The sequence below is a fragment of the Bos grunniens genome, chromosome 7 (genome assembly GCF_055505025.1).
Source record: "Bos grunniens cultivar Pamir isolate PY7600 chromosome 7, Bosgru_T2T1.0, whole genome shotgun sequence".
NCBI lineage: Eukaryota > Metazoa > Chordata > Mammalia > Artiodactyla > Bovidae > Bos > Bos grunniens.
Genome location: NC_141171.1, coordinates 44,045,113 through 44,068,805, shown reverse-complemented (window position 1 = coordinate 44,068,805; position 23,693 = coordinate 44,045,113). Strand labels below are relative to the sequence as shown.

Genomic DNA, 23,693 nt, shown 5'->3' with positions numbered 1-23,693 from the left:
CTTAGAACAACAGACTGGTTCCAAATTGGGAAAGGAGTACCTCAAGTCTGCATATTGTCATCCTGCTTATTTAACTTATATGCAGAGTACATCATGAGAAATGCTGGACTGGATGAAGCACAAGCTGGAATCAAAATAGCCAGGAGAAATATCAATAACCTCAGATATGCAGATGACACCACCCTTATAGCAGAAAGCGAAGAAAAACTAAAGAGCCTCTTGATGAAAGTGAAAGAAGAGAGTGAAAAAGTTGGCTTAAAACTCAACATTCAGAAAACTGAAATCATGGCATCTGGTCCCATCACTTCATGGCAAATAGATGGGGAACAATGGAAACAGTGACAGACTTTATTTTGGGGGGCTCCAAAATCACTGCAGATGGTGAGTGCAGCCATGAAATTAAAAGATGCTTACTCCTTAAAAGAAAAGTTATGACCAACCTAGACAGCATATTAAAAAGCAGAGACATTACTTTGCCAACAAAGTCCATGTAGTCAAAGCTTTGGTTTTTCCAGTAATCATGTATGGATGTGAGAGTTGGACAATAAAGGCTGAGCACCAAGTAATTGATGCTTTTGAACTGTGGTGTTGGAGAAGACTCTTGAGAGTCCTTGGACTGCAAGGAGATCCAACCAGTCCATCCTAAAGGAAATCAGTTCTGAATATTCATTGGAAGGACTGATGCTGAAGCTGAAACTCCAATACTTTGGCCACCTGATGCAAAAAACTGACTCATTTGAAAAGACCCTGATGCTGGGAAAGATTAAAGGCTGGAGGAGAAGGGCACGACAGAGGATGAGATGGTTGGATGGTATCACCGACTCAAAGGACGTGAGTTTGAGTAAGCTCTGGCAGTTGGTGATGGACAGGGAGGCGTGGCGTACTGCAGTCCATGGGGTTGCAAAGAGTCGGACACGACTGAGCGACTGAAATGAACTAACAGGTTTGTCATAGCCCCTTAATACAAAAGCCCAGATTAAGACTCTTCCATCAAGCCCCACTGGCAAGGCCTCACTCGGCCCCGCCTTCGGCCCCTCCCCCTTGGTCCCGCCTCCTCTAGCTCTGTTGCGCGAAGTCACACTAGGCTCCTCCGCCTGGAGCCGTGTTCGGCGTGGATGACTCTCGGCCCCGCCTTCCCCCCCGCCTCGCCTTCGGTATTGGCCCTGCCTCTGGGTAACGCCCTTCTTCCTTGGACTCACCTTCCACTCAGACCACGCCCTCGACTCCCGCACTGTCCTTAGCCCCGCCCGCTCCTTCCCCGTTCCTCGAGGTCACTGGGCCCTGCCTTCGGCTCCGCCTCTTTTGACCCTGTTCAGTTTGGCCTCGCTCGACCCCGCCTTCGGCCCCGCCCCTACTTTGGTATTGGCCCCGCCTCCGGCCCTAGACCCCGCCCTCCCGCCCAGCTCCGCCCCGCCCCCGCGCCGCCCGTTTCAGGCCCGTTGGCACCCGGCTAACAGCTTCCACCACGTCCGTCGCTTTGAACTCCAGCGGACTGCCCCAGGCAGCCCGGCCCCGCCCGCCCCGGCCCGCGCAGGTGAGCGGCGGCGCTTCCACAGCTGTGTGTCTCTGTGGGCCCGCGCACCCTCTCTGAACTCCGCCGGGCCTGAAGGCGGGAGTCCGTGGCGGAGGAGGCGCCCCCTAGAGGTCCGCGCGGGCCAGGGTCCGGACGGGCGCTGGAGCTCACGGTGTGTAGTGGACCGAGATCTCCCGGTGCATTTTCCGGGGCTGGGCATCGAATCCTGCGTCGCTTCGCTGTGGGAATGCTCGGGATTTCCCCAGGGTTAGTGGACGTTCTGGTGAGCCGAGAGTGGGGTGAGGAAGAAGCAAGCCCTTGTCGGGGGAGGCGTGTTGCCGTCCCCAAAAACACTCTGCGTGAATTCTGACCAGCAGCAGCCCTCTAACCCCATCTGGCCCGGGCCGGGATTCCTAGTGGCTCTGGTCCCACAGGCTGAGCCTCACTCACCCCGAGCCTCGTTTTTTCTCTTCTGGCGAATGGGCACTGGCCTTCATCAGGCTCCCGGGAGCATCAGCGCCGGCCCCGAGCCAGGCCATCCCACCCCGGGGCCCTGGGGACACCAATGACTCAGAGGCCAGCAGTCCCTGCTCTGGGAGGTTCCAGTTTCAGCAGGCAACCCAGATGGGGGAAGACGCAGAGAAAGGGTGATCAGAGCTGGAATGGGGGACCCTGCAGGTAGAAGGGAGGCCCAGAGGAGGCGCCAGAACAAGAACAAGCCTGGGCCATCGGAGAAATATGAGCTGAGAGCAGATGGGTGAGGAGCCTCCAGCCAGCCTGTCAAAAGGGAACGGTCCTGCTGGCAGAGGGAACAGTGGGACCAGGGGTGTGGAGTGCTGGGGCTGGGGGTCATTTGGGGAGCTGCCAGGGGCACTGAAGGACTAGGAGGGACCAGGCTTCTGGCTCTATGGAAATCTGGTGGTTGCTACCCCAGGGCCACACTCAGACCTCTCAGCCCCTTGGCCACATACACTCCCTTTCGAGATATGACAGAGAACCCTGGGGGCCCATTTAGTCTGTCAACAAAGAAATCGATCGAACACCTGACCAGGCTGGATGTCCTGTGCTGTGTGGAAGGACATGTGTGCAGCCTTTCCAGGAGCGGCAATGCGGGGCTTGGACTACGGAGGGCCGTGCGGGGCTGTGGGGTGGGGAACAGTGGCCAGGTGACCACAGCAGTGAGCAAGGACTCACAGCTGGTGACTGGACCTTCCGATTCTGGGGAGGAGACTTTATCAGGTGGGCATAGGAAATGACTTTTCCAAGAAGGTTGGAGTGGTGGGCACTATACAGCCGCCAGTGTGACCTCAGGCCACTCTGCCCGACAGCCCCACCAGCATGGGCAGTCTCGCGTACCGAGAAGACCTTGACGAGGAGAAGAACTCAGGTGCATGTCTGGGCGAAGCGTGGGTATAGGGTGGGGGGAAAGGTGTGGGCACAAGGTGGGCTCCACCAAGGGGCATTAGAAAGCACAGTGGCTGAAGTGGGGAGACAGGAGGCCCAGTGCAGGGTTCTCATGGGGTTACAGGTAGTTCAAAATCCTGGGACTGAAGGGTGCACTCAGGACTTGGAAACCTGGGACCCAGAGCACCTGGGCTGGGCATGCAGCCTCCGACACCTTGGAGCTCATCCCCGGGGCCTTGTAGTTTACCCCTCTGTAGAAGGAGTGGGTGTGAATAGGTCTCCCATGGCCTAGGGGTTGTCTCGGGGTGGCTGGATCCTCAGATCTACCTGGGCTCCCCGAGCAAGTGCCTACCGTGTACAGAGGCCGAGGGCCCTCCTGTCTGTTTACCAGCTGGATCCCCCAGGGGCCCATTAGCCCTCCTCCATGGTGTCATTAGCCTGTGTTTATCCTCCAGAGTTCACCTGGGAGGTGCAGGCCAACAACCGGGCCTACAACAGCCAGTTCAAGGAGAAGGTCTTTCTGTGTTGGCAGAGAAGGAAGTATAAGGTGGGCAGGCCTCCCCCATCCCCGCTCCCACAGGCTTTGGGGACCTGCCAGTGAGGGAGAGTGGTCACCGGGGCTCTGCCTGCTGGGTTCTCCCACTTGGTCCTGAGGACTGTAGTGCTGGCCTCACAGAGTCACTGGTCCGGCACGGATGCCCCATGTGGCTCCTCTGCCCTAAATATGTTCCTAGGCAGCTTTCGCAGTACAGTATGTCTGTCAGGCTCTACCTTGCTGCAGGGAATCCTGGGGTCACCGACCTGGCTCACCAAGCCTGCACCCAGTAGGGGCTCTGTTCATGCTCTTCATGGCTGGAGGGCAAGTGGGTGGAGGCCAGGTGGGGCTGGGCAGGCAGACCCCCACACCAGCTCTCCTTCCAGAAGAACATCATCCACACGGCCAAGTACAATGTCTTCTCCTTCCTGCCCTTGAACCTGTATGAGCAGTTCCACCGCTTTTCCAACCTCTACTTCCTTCTTATCATCCTCCTCCAGGTGAGGTGAGGGTAGTCCCAGGAGTCAGTGCCCATGGTCACTCCACTCCTTCTACCTGCTTGAGCTGTCTCCTCCAGGAAGCCCCCATCCCCACCCCCGCACTTCCCACCTTCCCACATGGCTCTGTAGACCCAGGGTGGTTCCCACATGGCTCTGTAGACCCATGTGTTTGTGTGGTTAGTGGGTCAGTGTCCACTCCCCACAGACTGGGAGTTCCGTTATGGCTGGGTCCTCACTGCCCAGTCCAGGGCCTGGAACACAGGACGTGCTCAATATATATTGAAGGACGTGAGTGCATGGATGGCTCCTCCAGGTTTGAGGAGGCCTCCTGACCCCTTTGGTCTCAGCAGGTCCCAGAGGGCAAGGAGGAAGGATCAGATTCTAGGGACTCGCTGGGTCACTTCCTGGCATCAGGCTGGTCATGGGTGGAGATGGATGAGCAGTGGTGGGTAGAGATGGGGCCCCGTGTGGTGAGGGAAGTTTCCAAAACACTCCAACTCATACTCAGTGTCTCATTCTGATCTGAGTAAAGTGAGACGCTGCTTTTATCCATCAAGCCAATAAACACTTCTTGAGCACCTACTGTATGCAGGTACTGTTCTGGGCACTGTGGACCCAGTAGTGGCCCTGACACCTGTCTTAAGGTGGCTCAGGACTGGGGGAAATGACTGTCATTAAACCACATGGTAGGAACAAGTGATGGGGTGGGCCCCCCACCCAAACTGTGCTGAGGGAAGATCTGAGGTTGCACAGAGGGGATCTCATGAGAGCCAAGGCCTTGAGGAGGGACCAAGCATGGGGTTAGGAGGGCTTCCTGGAGGAGAGGACCTGGGGGGGCGGTGCATGGAAGGAAGAGGAGGCATTGCTGGGCAGGAGGTCCAGGCAGGGAGAGGGCCCAGAGGGGAGTTGCCTGCAGGTGGGAACAGCAGGATTCGAGGTTGTGGTGCTGGATGTGTGGGTGGGAGGGGGCAGGATTGAAGGGAGGGGAGGCGGTCAGGGTGCCCAAGACGGTTGGCTGGCATGACCCATCCTCTGTGTCAGGGCATCCCCGAGATCTCCACGCTGCCCTGGTTCACACTGTTCGCCCCGCTCGTCTGCCTCCTCACCATCCGGGCCATCCGAGACCTGGTGGATGATATTGTAAGGAGGGACGGGGTGAGGGCAGGGCGAAGGCAGGTGGGTCCTCCTGACTCCTGGGTGCGGTGGGAGGAAGGTCCACACTGGTGGGCAGAAGGCAGCCCCGGTGGGCTGTGTTGTCCATTGTGCCCTGTGGCCACTGGGGCAGGTGCCAGTGTCCCTTCAGCAGGTCATCCAAGTGTCCACACGGGCAGCCTGCAGGAAACCGCCCTCTTTCTGCTGCCAACACCCTCCCCGGGGCAGGGTCACTGGACAGGCACCGCAGGGTTTGGGCTCTCTAGCCGGGCACCTGTGTCTGTCCTGTTGCCTGAGCGGCATGAGGGGAATCGTTGCTGCTCTGACCTACCCCCCATCGGCCCAGGGGAGACACAGGAGTGACAAGATCGTCAACAATCGGCCATGCCAGATCCTAATGGGGAAGAGGTGAGGCCGCAGCGGCTGGGTGTGGGATCTGTCCAAGGGAGGCAACTCCAGCATGGAAGAGGGATGCACACTCACGGGGGGTGTGCCTGGAAGATCATCCAGCATCTTCTGAGCTCTTGGACATCCTGTGGGGCCAGGGGAAACCCAGACCAGCACTTATTAGATGCCCGCTGTCTACCAGGCTTGGGGTGGGCCCTGTGCAGGGGCAGGGGCTGAAGATCCAATTGTTCACCCTCATGGAGCAGAGTTCAGCCAAAGGGGAGGGTAGGAAGGTCTGAAGGGCCTTGGAATCTGGGAGGAGGGGGCAATCAGGACAGGGATAAGGGGTGGGAGGACCCCCCCACCCCACCCCACCCCTGCCACCCCTACCCACGCAGCTTTCTGTGGAGAAAATGGAAGAATCTACATGTGGGAGACCTGGTCTGTCTGCATAAAGACAGCATTGTCCCGGTGAGCTGCAGGGGGTGCTCCGGAGACAGGGTATTTCCCCCCCTCCTCCCCGTCCCTCACCCTGCTGGTCTCCCACACTCTGCCCCTATGCAAGGCCATCATCTCCTCCTCATTGAGCTGGGTTGGGGGGGTGGTTTGGAGGCAGGGCTGTCCCCCTCCCCCCACCACTGGTCTCCCCCTTCTCTGCCCCCATGCAAGGCTGTCATCTCCCACCCTGCTCCTCACCCCAGGCTGACTTGGTTTTGCTGGCCAGCACAGAGCCCAGCAGCTTGTGCTATGTGGAGACGGCTGACATCGACGGGTGAGACCAGGTCATCACTAGGGCTTTTGGGGACTTGAGAGCTGCACACCCGGCCCACTTGGATGTTGTGGTCCTTTGCCCTGGGAGCATGCAGACACTTGAATGTCAGCTGGGGCAATAAAAATGCACCACCATTTCTGGAAGCCCATCTCCCCCACCCACGATGAGCCAGGTGCCAAAGCAAGAAGGCCCAGGGTCTGGCCTCAGCCCTTTGGCAAACACACTGTGTGACCTTGGGCAAGGCCCTCTCCCTCTCTGGGCCTCAGCCTCCTGCTTGGCAGCTGGTGCACAGTAGGTGCTTAGGGAAAATGCCAGAGTGGCTCTGCTGGGCATGCCCTGACCAGGCACTGTCTGTCCCACCTTTTTTGTCTTGCTCCCCTTCTTGTCACCAGGGAGACCAACTTGAAGTTCAGGCAGGCCCCAATGATCACGCACCACGAGCTGACCAGTATAAGGAAGATAGCCTCCTTCCAAGGTGGGAGCTGGCAAACCCATCCAGCCTCTCTGGGCCCTGTCTCCCCCCACTGCAGTGGGAGCACAGGTTCCCCACCTGCTGGGTGGAGGGTGTTGTGCAGCTTCTGACATCCAGATGGGCACATTACCCTCTGTTGTCCTGTCTTATTTATTCCCAGACCATTTGTTTGTTTATTCAAAAAGGCAGCCTATGGGAATTCCTTGGAGGTCCATTGGTTAGGACTCAGCACTTTCACTGCCAGGGCCTGAGTTCAATCCCTGGTCAGGGAACTAAGATCCCACAAGCCGAGTGGCGCAACCAGAAAGAAGAAACAAAACAAAACAAAGAAACCAAGGCAGCCCATGTACACTGGCTAGCAATTCACCTACATGTTTGGGAGAGGCCCACAGGGACATCTCCAGGTTTATTATTTTCTGCCAGATAAGTATGACATTTCATACCTATTGGTTCAGTTACTGTTTGCTGAGCCCCAGCAATGGGATAATTTTTTTTAATTGTTACTATTTGCTATCATTATTTTCCTGTCAAATTGCAAAGGCAAGTTACTCTAATTGGCTGTGGAGCATGCCAGAAGCTTTCTCTCCAAGCACAGCCCCTCTGCTCCCGACATCCAGACACTGGTTTTGTGTCTGCTCATGGATCTGGAGAAAGGCCCTGCCACCCTGACAGCTCTCTCTGGGTCCTGACCCACCCCAAATGGCCCAGAATCCTTGCCCATTTTGCAGAGGGGGAGACTGCGGTTCAGAGGGGTAGTGAGAGGTGTGGGCTTGCCCCATGGCTCCTCCGTCCTTCTCCCGCCCCTCCCTAGACAGCTCTCATGTCTACTTTCAGGAAACACAGGGTCCAGCCCCTGAGAAGGAAGGGTGAGGGTCACTTAAGAGCCCCGTGGCCCCCCAGCCCACTCCCTGCCAGATGCTGCCTTGGGCCAGCCTTTGCATGCTGGGTGGGTTTTGTCAAACAGAAGTGAGACCAGTGGCTGTACTCTCTCAGGGTGATGGTGGACAGGCCCTCCCCTACTGCCTGCTGGGGAACTCTGTGCCCTGTGTTTGGTCCCTGTAGTTTAGGGTGCTGGATGGGGGCACCCCTTCCTTCCCTCCCTCTTCATATGTGTTCAGCACTTACTGTGTGTCAGGTGCTGGACTGGGCCCTGGTGTCCCCAGCTCAACTGAGATAAGGCCGGTGCCTGCACTGGTGGACCTTACAAACATTTAAAAATATTTATTGATTTATTTGGCTGTGCTGGTATGTGGGACCTTTTTAGTTGTGGCATGGAAACTCTTAGTTGTGGTGTGCAGGATCTAGTTGTCTGACCAGGGATGGAACCTAGGCCCTCTGCATTGGGAGCAGGGAGTCTTAGCCACTGGACCACCAAGGAAGTCCCTCACAGACATTACTGATATGGCTGCAGGAATAAACGTCTGGTGACATCAGACACTGGCAGGGAGGAAGGGGCTCAATGCGGGGAGGGCCATATCTGGCTGGAGGATCAAGGAGGGCTTCCCTGAGGAGGTGTGTGTACCACCACAGGAGACAGCACACGCAAAGGCCCTGAGGCCAGGAACGCCCAGCTTGGAGCATCCAGGAGGAGGCTGTGTTGTATAGTGGGGGTGGAGGTGCCATTGGGGCCGGTTTGGGGTAGTGTGGGGCCCATGCAGGTGCCCCTGGCTGGAGAGTGATAGGAACATTCCCTGAGTCCCCCACCCCCAACCAGTATTGAAGAGGGGTGGCTGAGTTGCACCATGCTTGTGGCTCCCTGAACACTGGGTTGCCCACAGGGAAGGTGGTGTGTGAGGAACCCAACAGCCGAATGCACCACTTCGTCGGGTGCCTGGAGTGGAAGGGCAAGAAATACCCCCTGGATAGTGGCAACATCCTCTTGCGAGGCTGCAAGGTCCGGAACACAGACACCTGCTATGGACTGGTCGTCTATGCCGGTACAGCTGCTCTCCGGGGCCCCGGGGCCCATCCTGCCCAGGTCAGGGGTAGGGCTGGGTGGCGGAGAACCCTGACGTCACTGGCAGGAAGTCACAAGGCCAGGCCTGGCCGCCAAATGTCTGCTGCTATGGGATGAAGGGCTCCTGGTGTGATTTCTCTGGACTCTCATTTCTGAAACTGCAGGAATGGACATGTTGAGCCAGCACCTTTGTTTTGACTGGAGAAATGGGGGTATTTATAATAGATGGAATGATGGGTGGTGGAGTAGGTGAATAGATGGGTAGGGGGTGACAGAGAGATGGAGGGTGGGTGGATGGATGAGTAGATGGGAGAGTGGATGGATAAATGGATGGTTGGATGGTTGGACAGATGGTAAATGGATGGATGGATGAATGAATGGTTGGTGGACAGTGGATGGATTAGTGGATGGATGAATGAAGGGATGGGTGGATGGATGAATGAATGGTGGATAGATGAATAGATAGATGAATGGATGGATGATGAATGGGTGGTAGATAGACAGATGGATGAGTGGATGGAAATCTTGCAGGTTTTGACACAAAAATCATGAAGAACTGTGGCAAGATCCATCTGAAGAGAACCAAGATAGACCATCTGATGAACAGACTGGTGGTCCTGGTGAGCTTCTTAGACCCCCTGCCCTGGGTGGGGGGCCATGGAGGAGGGGAGCGAAAGGGCCCCACCGCACAGAAGCCCCATGGCTGTCATCTTCCAGGCTTCAGTTTCCCTCCTCTGAAGAATATGCAGCTTGATCGCCTGGTCAGGCCAGAGAATTTTTTCTTCAAATGGCGATTTGGGGCGGGGGGAGGGGGGGGGAGGGAGGGGCGGTGGAGGAAGGTTTTATAAAACAATATTTGATTGCAACGTCTCCAAAACCCGCAGGAGATAAGATGCCCACCTATCCTCCACCGATCTTTAAAAATCCTTAATTTTTTGCCTAAATCAACTTTTACCTTTTTAAAAATTATCGAAATAATAATTTCGCAGCCGCGAAGCTCGGCAGAAAACCTGCACATTGCCCTCCCCCTGGACTGCCAGCCCCTCCCCACCCTGACCGCCGTCCCATCCTGAAGCAATGCTGGGGGACACCCGCTCCCCGCCCCGTGCTTGTCCGTTCACACTAAGGGTGCGCGCGTCCCCGAGGTGCCTCGCTGCTGCCCGGGCCCCCTCACGCTGCGCCCCTCCTCCCCTCCGAGCGCAGATCTTTGTGTCCATGGTGGTGGTTTCCGCAGTCCTGACCTTTGGCTTCTGGCACAAGGTGAAGGAGTTCAAGGCCAATCACCACTACGTGTCTGCCGTGCACATGCGCAGTGTGGCTATGGAGGCCTTCTTCATCTTCTGGGGCTTTCTCATCCTGCTCAGCGTCCTGGTGCCCATGGCCATGTTCATTATGTGAGCCCCGGGGCCTCCGGGCCCCGCCCCATGCTGAGCCGGAAGGGAAGGTGGGGGAGGGACAGCAGGCCCAAGGGCTGGGTGACCCAACGTGCGAGTGCGCATGCGTGCATCAGCAGGGCCGAATTCATCTACCTGGGGAACAGCGTCTTCATCAACTGGGATGAGCACATGTACTATGAGCCCCAGGACCTGCCCGCCAAAGCGCGAAGCACCAGCCTCAATGACCTGCTGGGCCAGGTGGAGTACATCTTCTCCGACAAGACGGGCACGCTCACCCAGAACATCATGACCTTCAAGAAGTGCTGCATCAACGGAGTTGTCTACGGTGGGACCCCGCCCGCGCCCCGCTCCCCGTGTCCAGGGTCTCACAGCAGTGGCCCGGCATCCAGCATCCCACACCGATTGGTGCCCTACCACTATTGCCAAGGGGCTTCCTCTCACTTGGGGGTTGGTTAGCTATTCCTATAAAGGACCCACGGGTCAATATGTTTGGCCACTAAGGCCGCTGGGTCTCTGGCCCCAGAAAGCAGCTGCTGCTCTCACCCGGACTCCGAATTTTTAATTTCATAGCATTTCCACGTATCACACAAGATAATATCTTTTCAGGTTTCTCCCAACTCTCTAGAAATGTGAAAAACATTTATAGCCTTGCAGGTCACACAGAAACTAGTCCTGAGGTGGAGGCATGGTTCACCAGTCTCTGGTCTAGTTGATAAGCAGCGGCCACAGTTTAGACCAGGAGCCGACAGAGGGCCCCACTGGGCGATATTGGGCCTCATGCGCAGTCGCATGACAGACCTGGGCCCCTGCCCTTGGGTTGATGCCACCTGACTGTCAGGTAGGGCACCAGGCCCATGCTGAGTGGCACCAATCCCAGCCGGTCTCTGATGTTTCTAGAAGTGCTACGGACCCAGGTTTTTGTGAAATCACCTTATTTTTCAAAGTAGGTGGCCAAGTCCAAATTTTAAAAGGACACCAGGAGGAGGTCAAACCAAACATATTCTACAGGGCTGAACCCCATTCCCATACGCCCTCCAGCCCACCGCCCTGGAGGGGGTCCCTGGGACACATGGCTGCATCCTATTCTCCAGGCAGAAGCTGAGGCTGGGGTCTTTGGTGGCTTGAGGCGCTGGGTCCAGGGTGCAGGCCTGGCTGGTCTAGCTGCAGCCGGCAGCCCCAGGAAGCCTGGCCCAGGGAGGGGGTGCTGTGGGACCCCATGCGGGGACTGGGAGCTGAGGCCTAAAGCTGAGTCTTTCCCCAGGCCCAGAGGAGACCCCAGGCAAGGTGAGCCCTGGCCGCCCCGGAGCCCTGGGTGGTGGGGGGAAGGGCAGTGACCCACCCAGGGCTGGCCTGTGCCCCACCCCCTGCAGGAGAACCCCTTCCTCTGGAATGAATTTGCTGATGGGAAGCTGCTATTCTGCAACGCGCAACTCCTGCAGGCTGTGCGGGCCAACCAGGACTGGCGGGTGCGCGAGTTCTGGCGCGTGCTGGCCGTTTGCCACACGGTGATGGTGCAGGAGAAGAACAGTGAGTGCCCCCAACCCTGGGCATGGCTGGGCCTGGGCTCCCCAGATGCTCTCCCGCCAGCTCCCAGGGCCCTCTCATCCCAATTAGAGAGCTCCCAGGCCCCCGGCCCGAACCCCACCTAGCCTCTGCCACTGAGGGTGTCCTGGCCTGTCATCGTACAGGGAGGAGGAGGACTTATGGACTGGGATGCAATCGCTCCTTTCTTTTATTGTACTTAGAGGTTATGCCGGCCCAAGAAACTGTCGTCCCGCAAATACATATTGGGCACTTCCTGTATCTGTTTCCTCCCTGTGCTAAGCAGGTGGAGACAGGTGGGTGGTGGGTCTCCAACAAGGTCAAGCTCTCAGACCCCTCCCCGCCCTGGCCAGACCAGCTAGTGTACCAGGCAGCTTCCCCGGACGAGGAGGCACTAGTCACAGCGGCCCGAAATTTTGGCTACGTGTTCCTGGCACGCACGCAGGACAGCATCACCCTGATGGAGCTGGGGGAGGAGTGTGTGTACCAGGTCCTGGCCATGATGGACTTCAACAGCATCCGCAAGCGGATGTCAGTGCTGGGTGAGGGCCCGCAGTCCTGGGTGGGGTTGGGGGGAGGTGAGGAGGGGAGTGTATGTGGGCAGCCAGGCCTCTTCCTCCACAGTCCGCAAGCCCGAGGGCTCCATCTACCTCTACACCAAAGGGGCTGACACAGTCATCTATGAGCGCCTGCAAAAGAAAGGCGAGACAGAATGGGCCACAGAGGAGGCCTTGGCCGTGAGTCCCTGTGGGAAGGGAGGGTGGAGGGGCAGAGTCGAAGACACAGGGGCAGGGGAAAAGAATGTGCAGAGAAATGGCCTCAGGGAAGCCATGGACAGTTGGTCAGGTTGCACACTGTTCTGCCCAACACACAAACACACACTCAAGGGCTGAAGATGAAGCCCAGCTCCAAGCTGCACTGCCCAGAGGGGACATCTTCTTTTGAGTCAGGCAAGGACATCCTGTGGGTGGGTTTTGCCCTGGATTCCTCCCTCTCTGCCAGCCAGGCCTAGGTTCCGGGACACACTCAGCCCACTCTGCCCCAAACCTTTCATCTCCAGGTGAGGGCCCATTAGCCTTGGCCCCTTGCCAAGCTTCATCCTTCTGTTTTCTGCTGTCTGTCATCTCTGCCCTGGTCTCCCTGTTCTCGAGGGGTTTCCCAGAACCCATTTCCGGTGTTGCCCCAGGGCCCTTGCACATGCTATTCCCTGTTCTCCCTCCACTCAGGCGCTCAGCATCCTTCTGTCCTCGAGGTTCAGCCCTCAGTCCCCACCTCCAGGGAGCTCTTCCTGCCCTGACTCTGACATGGGCTGTCCTGCCATGTGGGCCCATTCCTAAACCCATGGGTCCCCGGCCTCACCCAGCACAGGACCCAGCAGGGCTGTTTGTGGAAAGAATGTCCTCTGTCCCTCCCCTCAGGGGTCTCCCAGCGTGCTCCACTCTGCTAGGAGGGAGTGGTGGGGAGCAGATGTCTGGGTCCTGACCCAAAACCGAAGAAGTACAGTCACAGCAGTGACCCAGAGCCCAGGAGCTCGGCAGGATGACTGGGCTCAACTGCCCACGGTATGGATAGGGAAACTGAGGCATGAGAGGAGGCGCACAGGCCTGTCTGGGGCACTCGACATGTTCACATGCAGCCATCCAAGCTCATGTCAGTCAGGAGCAGAAGCCAGTCGAGGGGCTGCCTGTTGGGGCAAAAGACCCAGAGCAGGGTTGGAGCTTATGAAGGAAGAGCTGCAATGGGGTGAGAGAGTGCTGGGTCCTCCCGTGCGCCTGGAGACAGAGTCCCACAGGATCCTTTCCCGTGCCCCACCCCCTACCTCAGTTCCTTGAGAACTGAGGCAGAGAGAGGGCTCCCGGGAGGACAGAATCCTGATTGGGAAGGGGTCTAGCAGGGCTTCACGGAGGGTCTTGCCTAAGGGTTAGAATTTGCAGCACAAATCATAGGGTGGATGTTCCTGGCTAGGGAAATAGGCAGGCTGAGATCTGGAGGCTAAACAGAGCGAGTGGGGTGTCTGCGGGGGGTGGGTTGAGACAGAGCGGGTGTGGAGCAGGGTGGCATGTGGTCCCAGCCTCCCCCCGCCACCGGAGGACAGACTGTGTGGGTAGGGGCAGGTTGGGGGCCCAGGCAGAGGGAGAAGGGCTGCAGGGGTTCCCCGGAGTGGCAGGGGTGCCAGCGTCATCTGCCTGCCGGCCCCAGTCCTTTGCCAAGGAGACCCTTCGGACATTGTGCCTGGCCTGCAAAGAGGTGGATGAGGAGGTGTATGAGGAGTGGCGGCAGCGGCACCAGGAGGCCAGCATCCTGCTGCAGAACCGTGCCCAGGCCCTGCACCAGGTGTACGAGGAGATGGAGCAGAGCCTTCAGGTGGGTGGAGCCAGGGGCAGGGCGCCACACCCCAGCCCCACCAGGGAGCTGGGTCCCTGCTCAGTCTGTCCTCGCCCACTCCCTCCTCCCCACCCCAGCTCCTGGGAGCCACAGCCATCGAGGACAGGCTCCAGGACGGTGTCCTCGAAACCATCAAGTGTCTCAAGCAGGGGAACGTCAAAGTGTGGGTCCTCACAGGGGACAAGCAAGGTGGGTCCTAGGGTGGCAACCCCCAGCGCAGGGAGAAGGGAGGCACGGGAAGGGCTCACCTCATCCCAGAGTCACCGTCAGGCCCTCCCTGTTGTCTTGAGCTCACTGTAGCCCACCACTGTGTGTCCCTGAGAAGGGAGAACCGAGACCCTGGGTGCCTCTCTCTGGTGGGCTGATGCCATGCTGAGCGCCTCCTGGGGATTTGGCCCCCTTGGCAGCGCTGTTTGGTGGGGCCCTGGTTACCTCCTGGGGCTCAGAGAGCACTGGCCACCTGCCCAAGGCTGCCCAGCCACCTAGGGGCCAAGTTGGTCCTGTGGCTGTGGAGCCCTGGTTCTCCCACCCCCTGAGGCTTCTGAGGGGGCCTCCACTGGGCATTGGTGCCTACAGGGCTCCATTAGGACTTGTGTGGGCAGGAGGCACATACACTCCAAATATTTAGAATGACATGTAACAGCTCTGCTGGTATAAAGACCAATCTCCAAGGTGGATTTTTTTTTTTTTTTGGCCGCATTGCCAGTCATGTGGGATCTTAGTTCCCCAACCAAGGATGGAACCTGGGCCCACTGCATTGGCAACATGGAGTCTTAACCACTGGACTGCCAGGGAAGTCCCATAGGTTGGATTTCTGTATTCATTTTTTTCCTAAGAAGTTAAGTCACGTTTTTCTCCACCCCCCCCTCCCCGCCCCAGACATTAAATCATTTTGTGGGGATCCTAGGCACTGAAATGTCTACAGGTGCTTTAACCTTGGCCCCAGACTCACCTCCCTGCAGCCGCCCAGCCCCAGCCAGGAGTGGAGTCCTCTGTAAGCTCAGAGCTGAAGTCTCAGGGCTGACTCTCATTGGCTGCCATGGTCACATGGCCTCCTCTGAACCAATCGCTGTGGCCAGTGGGAGGGGCATGCTGCTGTGATGGGCAAGATGGGTGGGGTTGGCCTCCAGGCAGTGGGGCCTCTCCACAAGGGCTGAACTGGGCTGGTTTGCAGAGACAGCGGTGAACATTGGTTTTGCCTGCGAGCTGCTCTCAGAGAACATGATCATTCTGGAGGAGAAGGAGATCGTGTAAGAAGTGGGGATGGGGTGGATGATCCTGAAGGGGAAGGGGGGTCAGGGTGGGGATGGGACGCCGAGGACACAGCCATGGCCCTGGGGTCTGCCTGGACTGGCTTCTTGTAGCTGGGGTGTAGATGCAAGGAAGCATGTGTGGCTGACGTGGCTGAGGCCTGGTTGGGCCCCCACCCCCACCCCCACCCCCGTGCAGGCGGATCCTCGAGGTCTACTGGGAGAACAACAACAACCTGCAAGGTGGAGAAAAGAAAGAGCTTCCCCTGCAGTTCAAGATGGCCTTGGTCATTAACGGGGAGTTCCTGGTCAGTGTTAGGTCAGGGTGGACGGTGGAGCCCTGGTACCCGGGGGAGGGGCCTGGGAGGAGCTGCGGGCTGAGGCTGGGGCTGCTTCCACTGAAAGGCCCTCAGATGCACCATTGGACCAGCCAAGGTGACGGCCACCCCGAGAGACAGTTCTCAGCTGGGCCGGAGCAAGGGAGGGTGCAGTCAGGTCCGGCTGGGAGAAGGGCACAGTCGGGGGGTGGGGCGGGGAGAGGGAGGGGTGCAGCAGAGTGACCCACCCCTGTCACCTGTGAGCCAGGACCAGCTACTGCTGTCCCTGCGCAAGGAACCCCGAGCCCCGGTCCAGAACGTGAACGTGGACCCGTTGGAGTCCTGGCAGGAGCCGGGAGAGGAGAGGGTGGACTTCCTGCAGGCCAGGCGCCTGTCCCTCATGTGGCGGACTCTGGGGATCCAGCTGCGGAGCTCGGGGCTGGCGCCCCAGCACGAAGGCTCCAAGACCCTCCGGAGTGCTGAGGAGCGGCGGGAGCGGGCCTTCGTGGAGCTGGCCTCCCGATGCCAGGCGGTCATCTGCTGCCGCGTGACGCCCAAGCAGAAGGCCCTGATCGTGGCGCTGGTCAAGAAATACCAGAATGTGGTGACCCTGGCCATCGGGGATGGCGCCAACGATGTCAACATGATCAAGAGTGGGTGGTGGGCAGCGGGGCTAGGGGAGGCTGGCAGCAGGTGGGAGCAGCAGGCTGGGGTCCCTGGGCCGACAGGCTTGCGTGTGCCTCTGCAGCTGCAGACATCGGCGTAGGGGTGGCAGGTCAGGAGGGCATGCAGGCGGTGCAGAACAGCGACTACGTGCTGGCCCAGTTCTGCTTCCTGCGGCGGCTGTTGCTGGTGCACGGACGATGGTCCTACATGCGCGTCTGCAAGTTCCTGCGCTACTTCCTGTACAAGACGCTGGCCGGCATGATGGTCCAGATCTGGTTCGCCTTCTACAGCGGCTTCACTGCCCAGGTGCGCCAGAGGGAACTCCCTCCCCTCTGAGGGATGCTGTGTCCTTCCCGCAGCCTCCAGGAAGGCAGCAGGCATGCTCCCACTCGGAGGTCCTCAGGGGGCAGAGCATGCCTGAAGCCACAGAGCAAAACAGCCTTCAATCAATATCTGGCTGCATTAACAGAGGTATAGAATCTACATAAAGTGGGGGATGGTTCCGTGCCCAGCTCTGTGCTGAGCATTTTCAGGGATATTTGGCAAATTTGAGCTTTGAAGCAAGGGCAGGACAGGTGCTCCAAATGTACATTCTTCAAGGGGAAAAAACAAGAACCTGAACTTCAGAGAAGGTAAGGTTGTAAGGGCTGGGTCCCTGACTTCAAGATTCTTGACAGTATTGTGGTGAATACTAGATGTGCTCTCCAGAGTGTAAGAGGAGTCATACATAGGGCAGTAATGTCCCCTGTGGTCTGAAAATAGACTTTCATGAGACAGAATGGCCTCCCTGTCACCAATACCCAGACAGCCGAGAGAGAGCTTTACAAGAGCATTCTTCATAAATATATTTTTTGTTTTGCCTTTTATTGCTAGGTATTTTATTATTTTAGATGCTACTATAAATGGAATTGTTTCCTTAATTCCCTTTTGATATTGCTTATTGCTGCTGTATAGGAAGTGGTACCATGCGGTGGTTCAGATGGTAAAGAATCCGCCTGCCAATGCAGGAGACACGGGTTTGATCCCTGGGTCAGGAAGATGCTCTGGAGAAGAAAATGGCAGCCCACTCCAGTATTCTTACCTGGAACATCCCATGGACTGAGGAGCCTAGTGGGCTATAGTCTGTGGGGTTGCAAAGAGTCAGACAAGACTTAGCAACTAAACAGCAACACCACCACCGGTGTATAGAAACACATTTTTGTGTGTGTGTGGATCTGTGCCCTGAAACTTTGTTGAGTTTGTTTTATTGGCTCTAGTAGTTTTCCTGTGAGTCTTTTGGGATTTTCTGCACGTAGATCACGTCCTCTGCAAAGAGAGACAGCTCTACCACTTGCTTTCCAATTTGGATGCTTTCTATTTCTTTTTCTTGCCTAATTGCTTTGGTGAGGACTTTTCCAGTGCAGTATTGAATAGCCATGGTGAAAGCAGGCATCCTTGTCTTGTTCCTGATGTCAGAGGGGACGGTATTTAGTCTTTCTATGTTTGTTAACTGGAATTAATCTTCCTTCTCCCCCCATATATTTATTTGAATATTTACTCCTATCAGTATGGACTCACATATGTTCATTTTATTCTGTGCCTGTTGCTCATTTTGTCTCCGATTTGTCCCTTTGCCCTGTGCCTGCTCTTCTCTGAGCATGTCCTCACTTTCTGGTGCTTCAAGAGCTTCCTGGCTCGTTTTGTCCTTTCCTGGTCCCAAGCCTGGAATGAACCATTCCCTCAAGGAATGCCAGTTGTCTTCACCAGAGAATGGTAGTTAGACACCAAGGTCTAAGCCCTTGGTGTGCTCATCGCACGTGGGATGCCAGTGTCCTCTTTGTAGACAGAGGCAGGAGATACACATACTAACCTGTGCTTAGGCACACATCTACACCTGTACTGTATTGATCTATCTATGTGTATATGAGTTCACACTGATACTTCTGATTCCAGTCACCCCACAGAACAAGGCTCAGCTTAGCCTTTTCCACATGCTCATTTGTGACTCATCTCCAATGGTGAGAAACTTGATTCTGGTAAAAAAAATTTTTGTTGTTACTTATTTGCTCAACCCCAGAATGCACGTAAAGCCGTTCTGGGAACCGAAACTGATGGTTTTTTCACTAGTCTGGATTTGTGCATTCAGGAAGGGACTTGGTCTCTTTGTGAGATCTCTTCCAGCTCTGTTACCATCACTGACTTCCTAAGTCAAAAATGATCTAGGGACTTCTTTGGCAGTGCAGTGGCTAAGTTTCCATACTTCCACTGCAAGGGACACAGGTTCTATCCCTGGTTGAACTAATATCCTGTATGATGTGCAGCATGGCAAAAAGAAAAATTTAAAACATGCTCTCTAGCCATTTTTCCTCCTGTAAACTTTGTATTAAAGTCATCACTTGAAACAGACTCCAAGGTGCTACTTTAAAAGCATTGAAGTGAAAGTGAAAGTCACTCCGTTGCATCTGACTCTTTGCCATCCCACAGACTGTACAGTCCATGGATACTGGAGTGGGTAGCCTTTCCTTTCTCCATACCTTTTCTCTTCCAGTCTTTATCACTTCGTGCAGCCCTGATCTTAGCCCCAACCTTGATTGTCACTTGACTTTCCAAGTCACCTGGCATCCTCTCCAAGTGACAAACAAGCTTGGATGGGTCTCCTTAGGTAGAGATTCATTTCTGTCTCTAGCCATTTGGCTCTGAAGGCTCAGTGCATTCTCCCTCCCCTCCCCTCTCTGCACCCTCCACCTTCCCACCACAGCCTCTGTACGAAGGTTGGTTCCTGGCGCTCTTCAACCTGCTGTACAGCACCCTCCCGGTCCTCTATATCGGGCTCTTTGAGCAGGTGAGCAGCTCCAGGTCTTGCCTCTTCCTTCTCTGTACATATTTCTTCTCCTGGGGCCTGGGATGGGGTAGGGGCCATCCCCTTCTGGTCCCAAGAGCCAGCTTCCCCATCGTGAACTCACCAGGATGTGAGCGCAGAGCGGAGCCTTGAGTTGCCGGAGCTGTACATCGCAGGCCAGAAGGAGGAGCTCTTCAACTACTGGGTCATCCTGCAAGCCATCGCCCACGGCACAGCCACCTCTCTGGTCAACTTCTTCATGACGCTGTGGGTCAGCCAGAACTCAGCTGGGCCTGTCAGCTTAAGTGACTACCAGTCCTTTGCAGTGGTCGTGGCCCTGTCCAGCCTGCTGTCCATCACTATGGAGGTAGGGGTGGCCATCTGCCTGCCCCTCCCCTGGTGGGGTGGGCCTCGGCAAGCGCTAAGGTCTTTCCTGGCAGTGACCTGCCGCTTCACAGACCCCGGGAGCTGGGCCTCCATCCTCCCTGTGGAGCCCCACCCCACGGTTCCCTTCCCATCCCCCCTGCCTTAACGCCCCTTCCCTGTGTAGGTCATCCTAATCACCAGGTACTGGACCGTCCTGTCTGTGCTGGCCATTTTCCTCAGCCTCTGCTTCTACGTGGTCATGACCAGCCTCACCCAGAGCATGTGGCTTTTCAAACACTCCCCCAAGAACTTCCCATTTCTATGTGAGCCCTCAGCAGGGATGGGGCAGTGGTGGGGGGGGGTGCCCGTCGGAGAACCCTCTCTGCCCCTCTGAACCTCAGGCTCCTTGGCCATGCAGGTGAGGTAGGAGTGTGTGTGTGTGTGTGTGTGTGTGTGTGTGTGTGTGTGCAGGAAGTGTCAGTGTCTCCTTAGAATTTTCACCTCCTTTCCCTGGGGTGAAGGGAAGAGAAAGAGATAGGGTGTTGGAGGGGAGAGGCACCAAGCAGGTGCTGGTGAGGCCATAGCCACGGCCTGCTGTGATCCCGCCCTGTTGCCAGACGCTGACCTCAACGTGCTGACCCAGCCCCCCATCATGCTGGTGATCCTGCTGAATGTGTCACTGAACACCCTGCCTATGCTGGCCTTCCGTGTCATTTACCAAGCCCTCAAGAAGCCACAGCGCAAGGTGAGGGGTAGGGGTCTACACCACACATGGAGGACCCCAACAGCCAGAGCCTGTGCTGGGAACTGGGACTTGAAGGAGAGGCAGAGATGAGGCAGAAGCAGAGCTATACACATACCCAGTGTCCCCACGAGGGACGAAATGATGGGCAGAAGGGCCCCAAAGTGGATGCTGTGGTTCCTGGGGTGGATGCAGTGGGAGCATAGCCAGACTTCCACCTGGAAGTGACTGGGGCTTGGGGGCCGAGGTGACAGAAGTGATTTGGAGATGGGATAGGCAGAAGAGGGACTCGGGGTAACCCAGTGTTCATTGGATGATGGATAAACAAAATGTGATATATACGTACAGTGGAATATTAGCCTTTAAAACTAAGGCGAGTCAGACACCTGCTACAACATGGATGAATCATGAGGACGTGATGCTCAGGGACGGAAACCAGACACAGAAGGACAAATACTGTCTGATCCCACTCCCAGGAGGTCCCTAGAGGAGTCAGATCCATAGAGACAGGAAGCAGATGGTTGGGCCAGGGGCTGGGGAGGGAAGGGAGTGTCAGTATTTCATGGGGAGAGAATTTCCATTTGGGAAGATAAGAAAGTTGTAGAGATGGGTGATGGGGATGGCTGCACGACTGAATGTGCCACTGAGCTGTGCACCTAAAAATGGATGAGATGGTACGTCTTATGTTACATGTATTTTACCACAATGAAAAACGGTGGGAGCTGGGACTCAGTAGCCCATAGTATCAGAATCTAGACGGATGAGTTGAAGCTGGGATGGGCCCCAGAGTTGACTTGGAATGGTGGACTAGGACATGGCCACAAACTGCCACCTTCAGCCACACAGGCTGGACATGGGGCTGCCCCAGGGTAAGTTCTGACTTTACCACCAAGGGGCACGCAAGGCGAGTATGGCTGGCCCAGAGTTAAGTCCCAGCCAAAGGACTCTGATTGGCTGGTCCAAAGTCAGGTCCCATGGAGGACTCTAGTTGGATCAACTTGCCTAGGAAAGAGCCTGGACAATTGATAGTGGCCAAGGACTCTGGCCCTCACTGGAGGGGCAGGTGATCTGAACATCAACATGGCTTGGGAGCCTGATGACGTCCACTCTCTCTTTTGCTCTGTAGGAAGAGGTAGAGAAAGTCACAAGTGAGGAGATCATCGCTGTGGAGTCTGTGCCCTGTATCCGTAGGGAGTCACCGGCCCGGCGCTCCAGCTATGCCTTCTCCCATCGGGAGGGCTATGCTGACCTCATCACGCAGGGCACGATTCTTCGGAGGTCACCGGGGGTCAACAGTGACATGCTGGTTGATCACACAATGCCACCTGATGAACCATCTGGGAGCATGAAGGAGTCCTCGTGGTACCCAAGGAAGATGTCATTTCTGGGGAGGAAGAGGCATTCACACCATGGGAAGGTGTCCTCTGAGGACATGCAGCCTCCCTCTGAGGTGAGCTCCTTGACCATGGATAGGCGGTCTGCTCCTCATCCCCAGCCTCTCAACAAAACCTGGCCATCTGGATCTTTACAGGAGAAGTTGACATATTCTCCTGAGAGTCTCCCGCCAACCGAGATGCCACTGTCAGCTCTAGAGAGCCAAATGACCTCTGTTGAGAGCCAGACGCTGCCTTCAAGCCAGCTGTCCCTGCAGAGCCAGCCAGCATACCTGCCACAGGAGAAGACATCCCTCTGGAATATCCGGAAACTGTCCTGGAAGAACTGGCCATACGTCTGGCAAAAGGAGCCTGAGCCCCGCAGGGAGGGGATATTGCCAGTTTCCAGCTCAAACCTTAGTGCTGTGATGGAAACTGTACCACCAAGTGCAAAAGGATCATCCATCAGCGAGCAGCCAATGGAGGTGGAGCCCTCACCTGTGGAGAGGGAGCCGTCTCCTATGGAGTGGCTGCCAGAGCCCAGTGGGGACCAAGCTGCACCTAATCTGGCAGAGCAGCTTCCCTGGCCCCTGGGGCATCAGTGACTGCTCAGGCATAGGAAGTGTCATCCAGCAAGCATGAGGCCATCCCTTGAAGACAGGGCTCCACCGGCTCCTCTTTCCCTAATAAATCACAGTCTGTCTGACCCTAGGACTCCTTGAGGCTCCCTCTTCCTGTACTTCTTTTTGTGATGCCCCATGGAAGTCTTTTATGGTTTAAGGAAAAAAAGAAAAAGAAAATCAAAACACTGTCCTCTATTGGTGTAATGGGGAATTGTGGGGAAAGCTGGGCTTTGGTTTTGTTTTTTTTTTTTTTCACCCTGGGACAGATTATGTGGATAAAAGCTTTATTGCTCTCAGAAGGGAGGAAGGTGCAGAGCAGACTGCTTACCAGCGCTGGCTTCCTGCCTGCTGCCTGTTGTCCTGTCTCAGCACAGTTTATAAGGTCCTGGCACCACCTAGCCTCTCCCTCCACCAGGGTGCCTTCTCCTTAAGTCACTTTACACTTGGTGCTCAGAAGGTAGTGGACAGTGACACCTCAGAAGCAGAGCCCACAGGATCCTGAGACTCGGGTGGCCCAAAGGCTCCATGGAGGGTGGAGCCCTGTGGGGGTGGGACAGGGAGGGCTGTGTTCAGAGTGGAGAGGCCCACTTACTCTTTCCCTCATCCCCTTCTCCCTTCACAGAGGGTGGGCCCCATGCCTCCCCTTCCTGCGCCAGCCCCCCCCCACCCCCCGCATTCAACCAATGCACAAGCCCAGGTGAGTGACTAGAAAATAATTTATTGGAGAAAAACAAAACAACAAATCCAGCACAGCAATGGTTCACAACGATGAGGATTTTTTTTCTTTTTTTTAACTTTTAAGTCTGTCACCTGAGGGTGAGGTGGAGGGGTCTTTATTTGGATGACCCAAATTGTGTGTCCCCCGAAAGCTGCCCTAGTGTCCAGTCGTGATTACACACTCAGGGCCACGTGGCCTCTTGACCCTCCCTCACCCTTGGCAGAGAGAATCCCCCCACCAAAGACCAGCCATTTGGGGGAGGGTTCTGCTGGGGCCTCAGGAGGAGCCCAGGAACTGATAGGTTGGTGTGACGTTACTGTAACTGCTTTGGGCAAAGAATATGAGTGGCCCCGATTCCAGCCTGTGCAGGGGCCCTAGAACACACTCCACCCACCCCCATCCTCATTTCAGGTGGGTTGAATCTGCACCCTCAGGCCCAGCCCTCCAAACTCAGACCTTCTGACTTTCAGGGTGTGAGGGACCCCCTTTGGCTACCGCACCCACCTTATCTGGGGCCTGTCCTAGAAACTAGGCTCTCCCCTGGTGGGAGCATGGGGCCTGGAGTCAGAAGTGGAGTCCCAGGCCAGGAGACTGCCCCAGAGCCCCTTTCCGTGATTTCTGGGGGTACCGTCTGTTTTCTAGGGTCCTATTGTGGGCTGGAAGGGGAGCTACACAGGAGTGCACCACCCACCTCCCATGCCAGACAGAAAGGTGAAGTCATGCCCGGACAGGCCCTAGGAGGCTGGGGTGTCTGGGTGGAGTCCGTGCAGGGCAGGAGCCTGCCTGGGGGGTGGGGGTTGCTTC

General features: G+C 56.5%; 1 protein-coding gene across 2 annotated transcripts; it reads left to right on the top strand.

Moving 5' to 3' along the window:
* The first annotated feature begins 1,426 nt into the window (after positions 1-1,426).
* ATP8B3 (ATPase phospholipid transporting 8B3) lies at positions 1,427-22,354 on the top strand. Of its 2 annotated transcripts, XM_086411522.1 has the most exons (27): positions 1,427-2,900; positions 3,373-3,464; positions 3,839-3,952; positions 4,994-5,092; positions 5,451-5,512; positions 5,890-5,962; positions 6,193-6,263; positions 6,656-6,738; positions 8,514-8,672; positions 9,224-9,312; positions 9,896-10,086; positions 10,206-10,414; positions 11,351-11,373; positions 11,460-11,616; positions 11,985-12,173; positions 12,256-12,368; positions 13,831-13,995; positions 14,094-14,205; positions 15,191-15,266; positions 15,466-15,574; positions 15,852-16,236; positions 16,332-16,555; positions 18,987-19,070; positions 19,195-19,434; positions 19,618-19,756; positions 20,051-20,178; positions 21,302-22,354. In XM_086411522.1, the coding sequence occupies exons 1-27, from the start codon at positions 2,852-2,854 to the stop codon at positions 22,151-22,153; spliced, it is 4,287 nt and encodes a 1,428-aa protein (XP_086267648.1). In that variant the 5' UTR covers positions 1,427-2,851; the 3' UTR covers positions 22,154-22,354. The 2 variants fall into 2 exon arrangements, with proteins under 2 accessions (XP_086267648.1, XP_086267647.1); XM_086411521.1 differs by lacking the exons at positions 1,427-2,900; positions 3,373-3,464; positions 3,839-3,952; ... (5 more) ...; positions 8,514-8,672; positions 9,224-9,312 and having other exon boundaries at positions 9,654-10,086; positions 21,302-21,625; positions 21,707-22,354.
* The last annotated feature ends 1,339 nt before the right edge of the window (positions 22,355-23,693 follow it).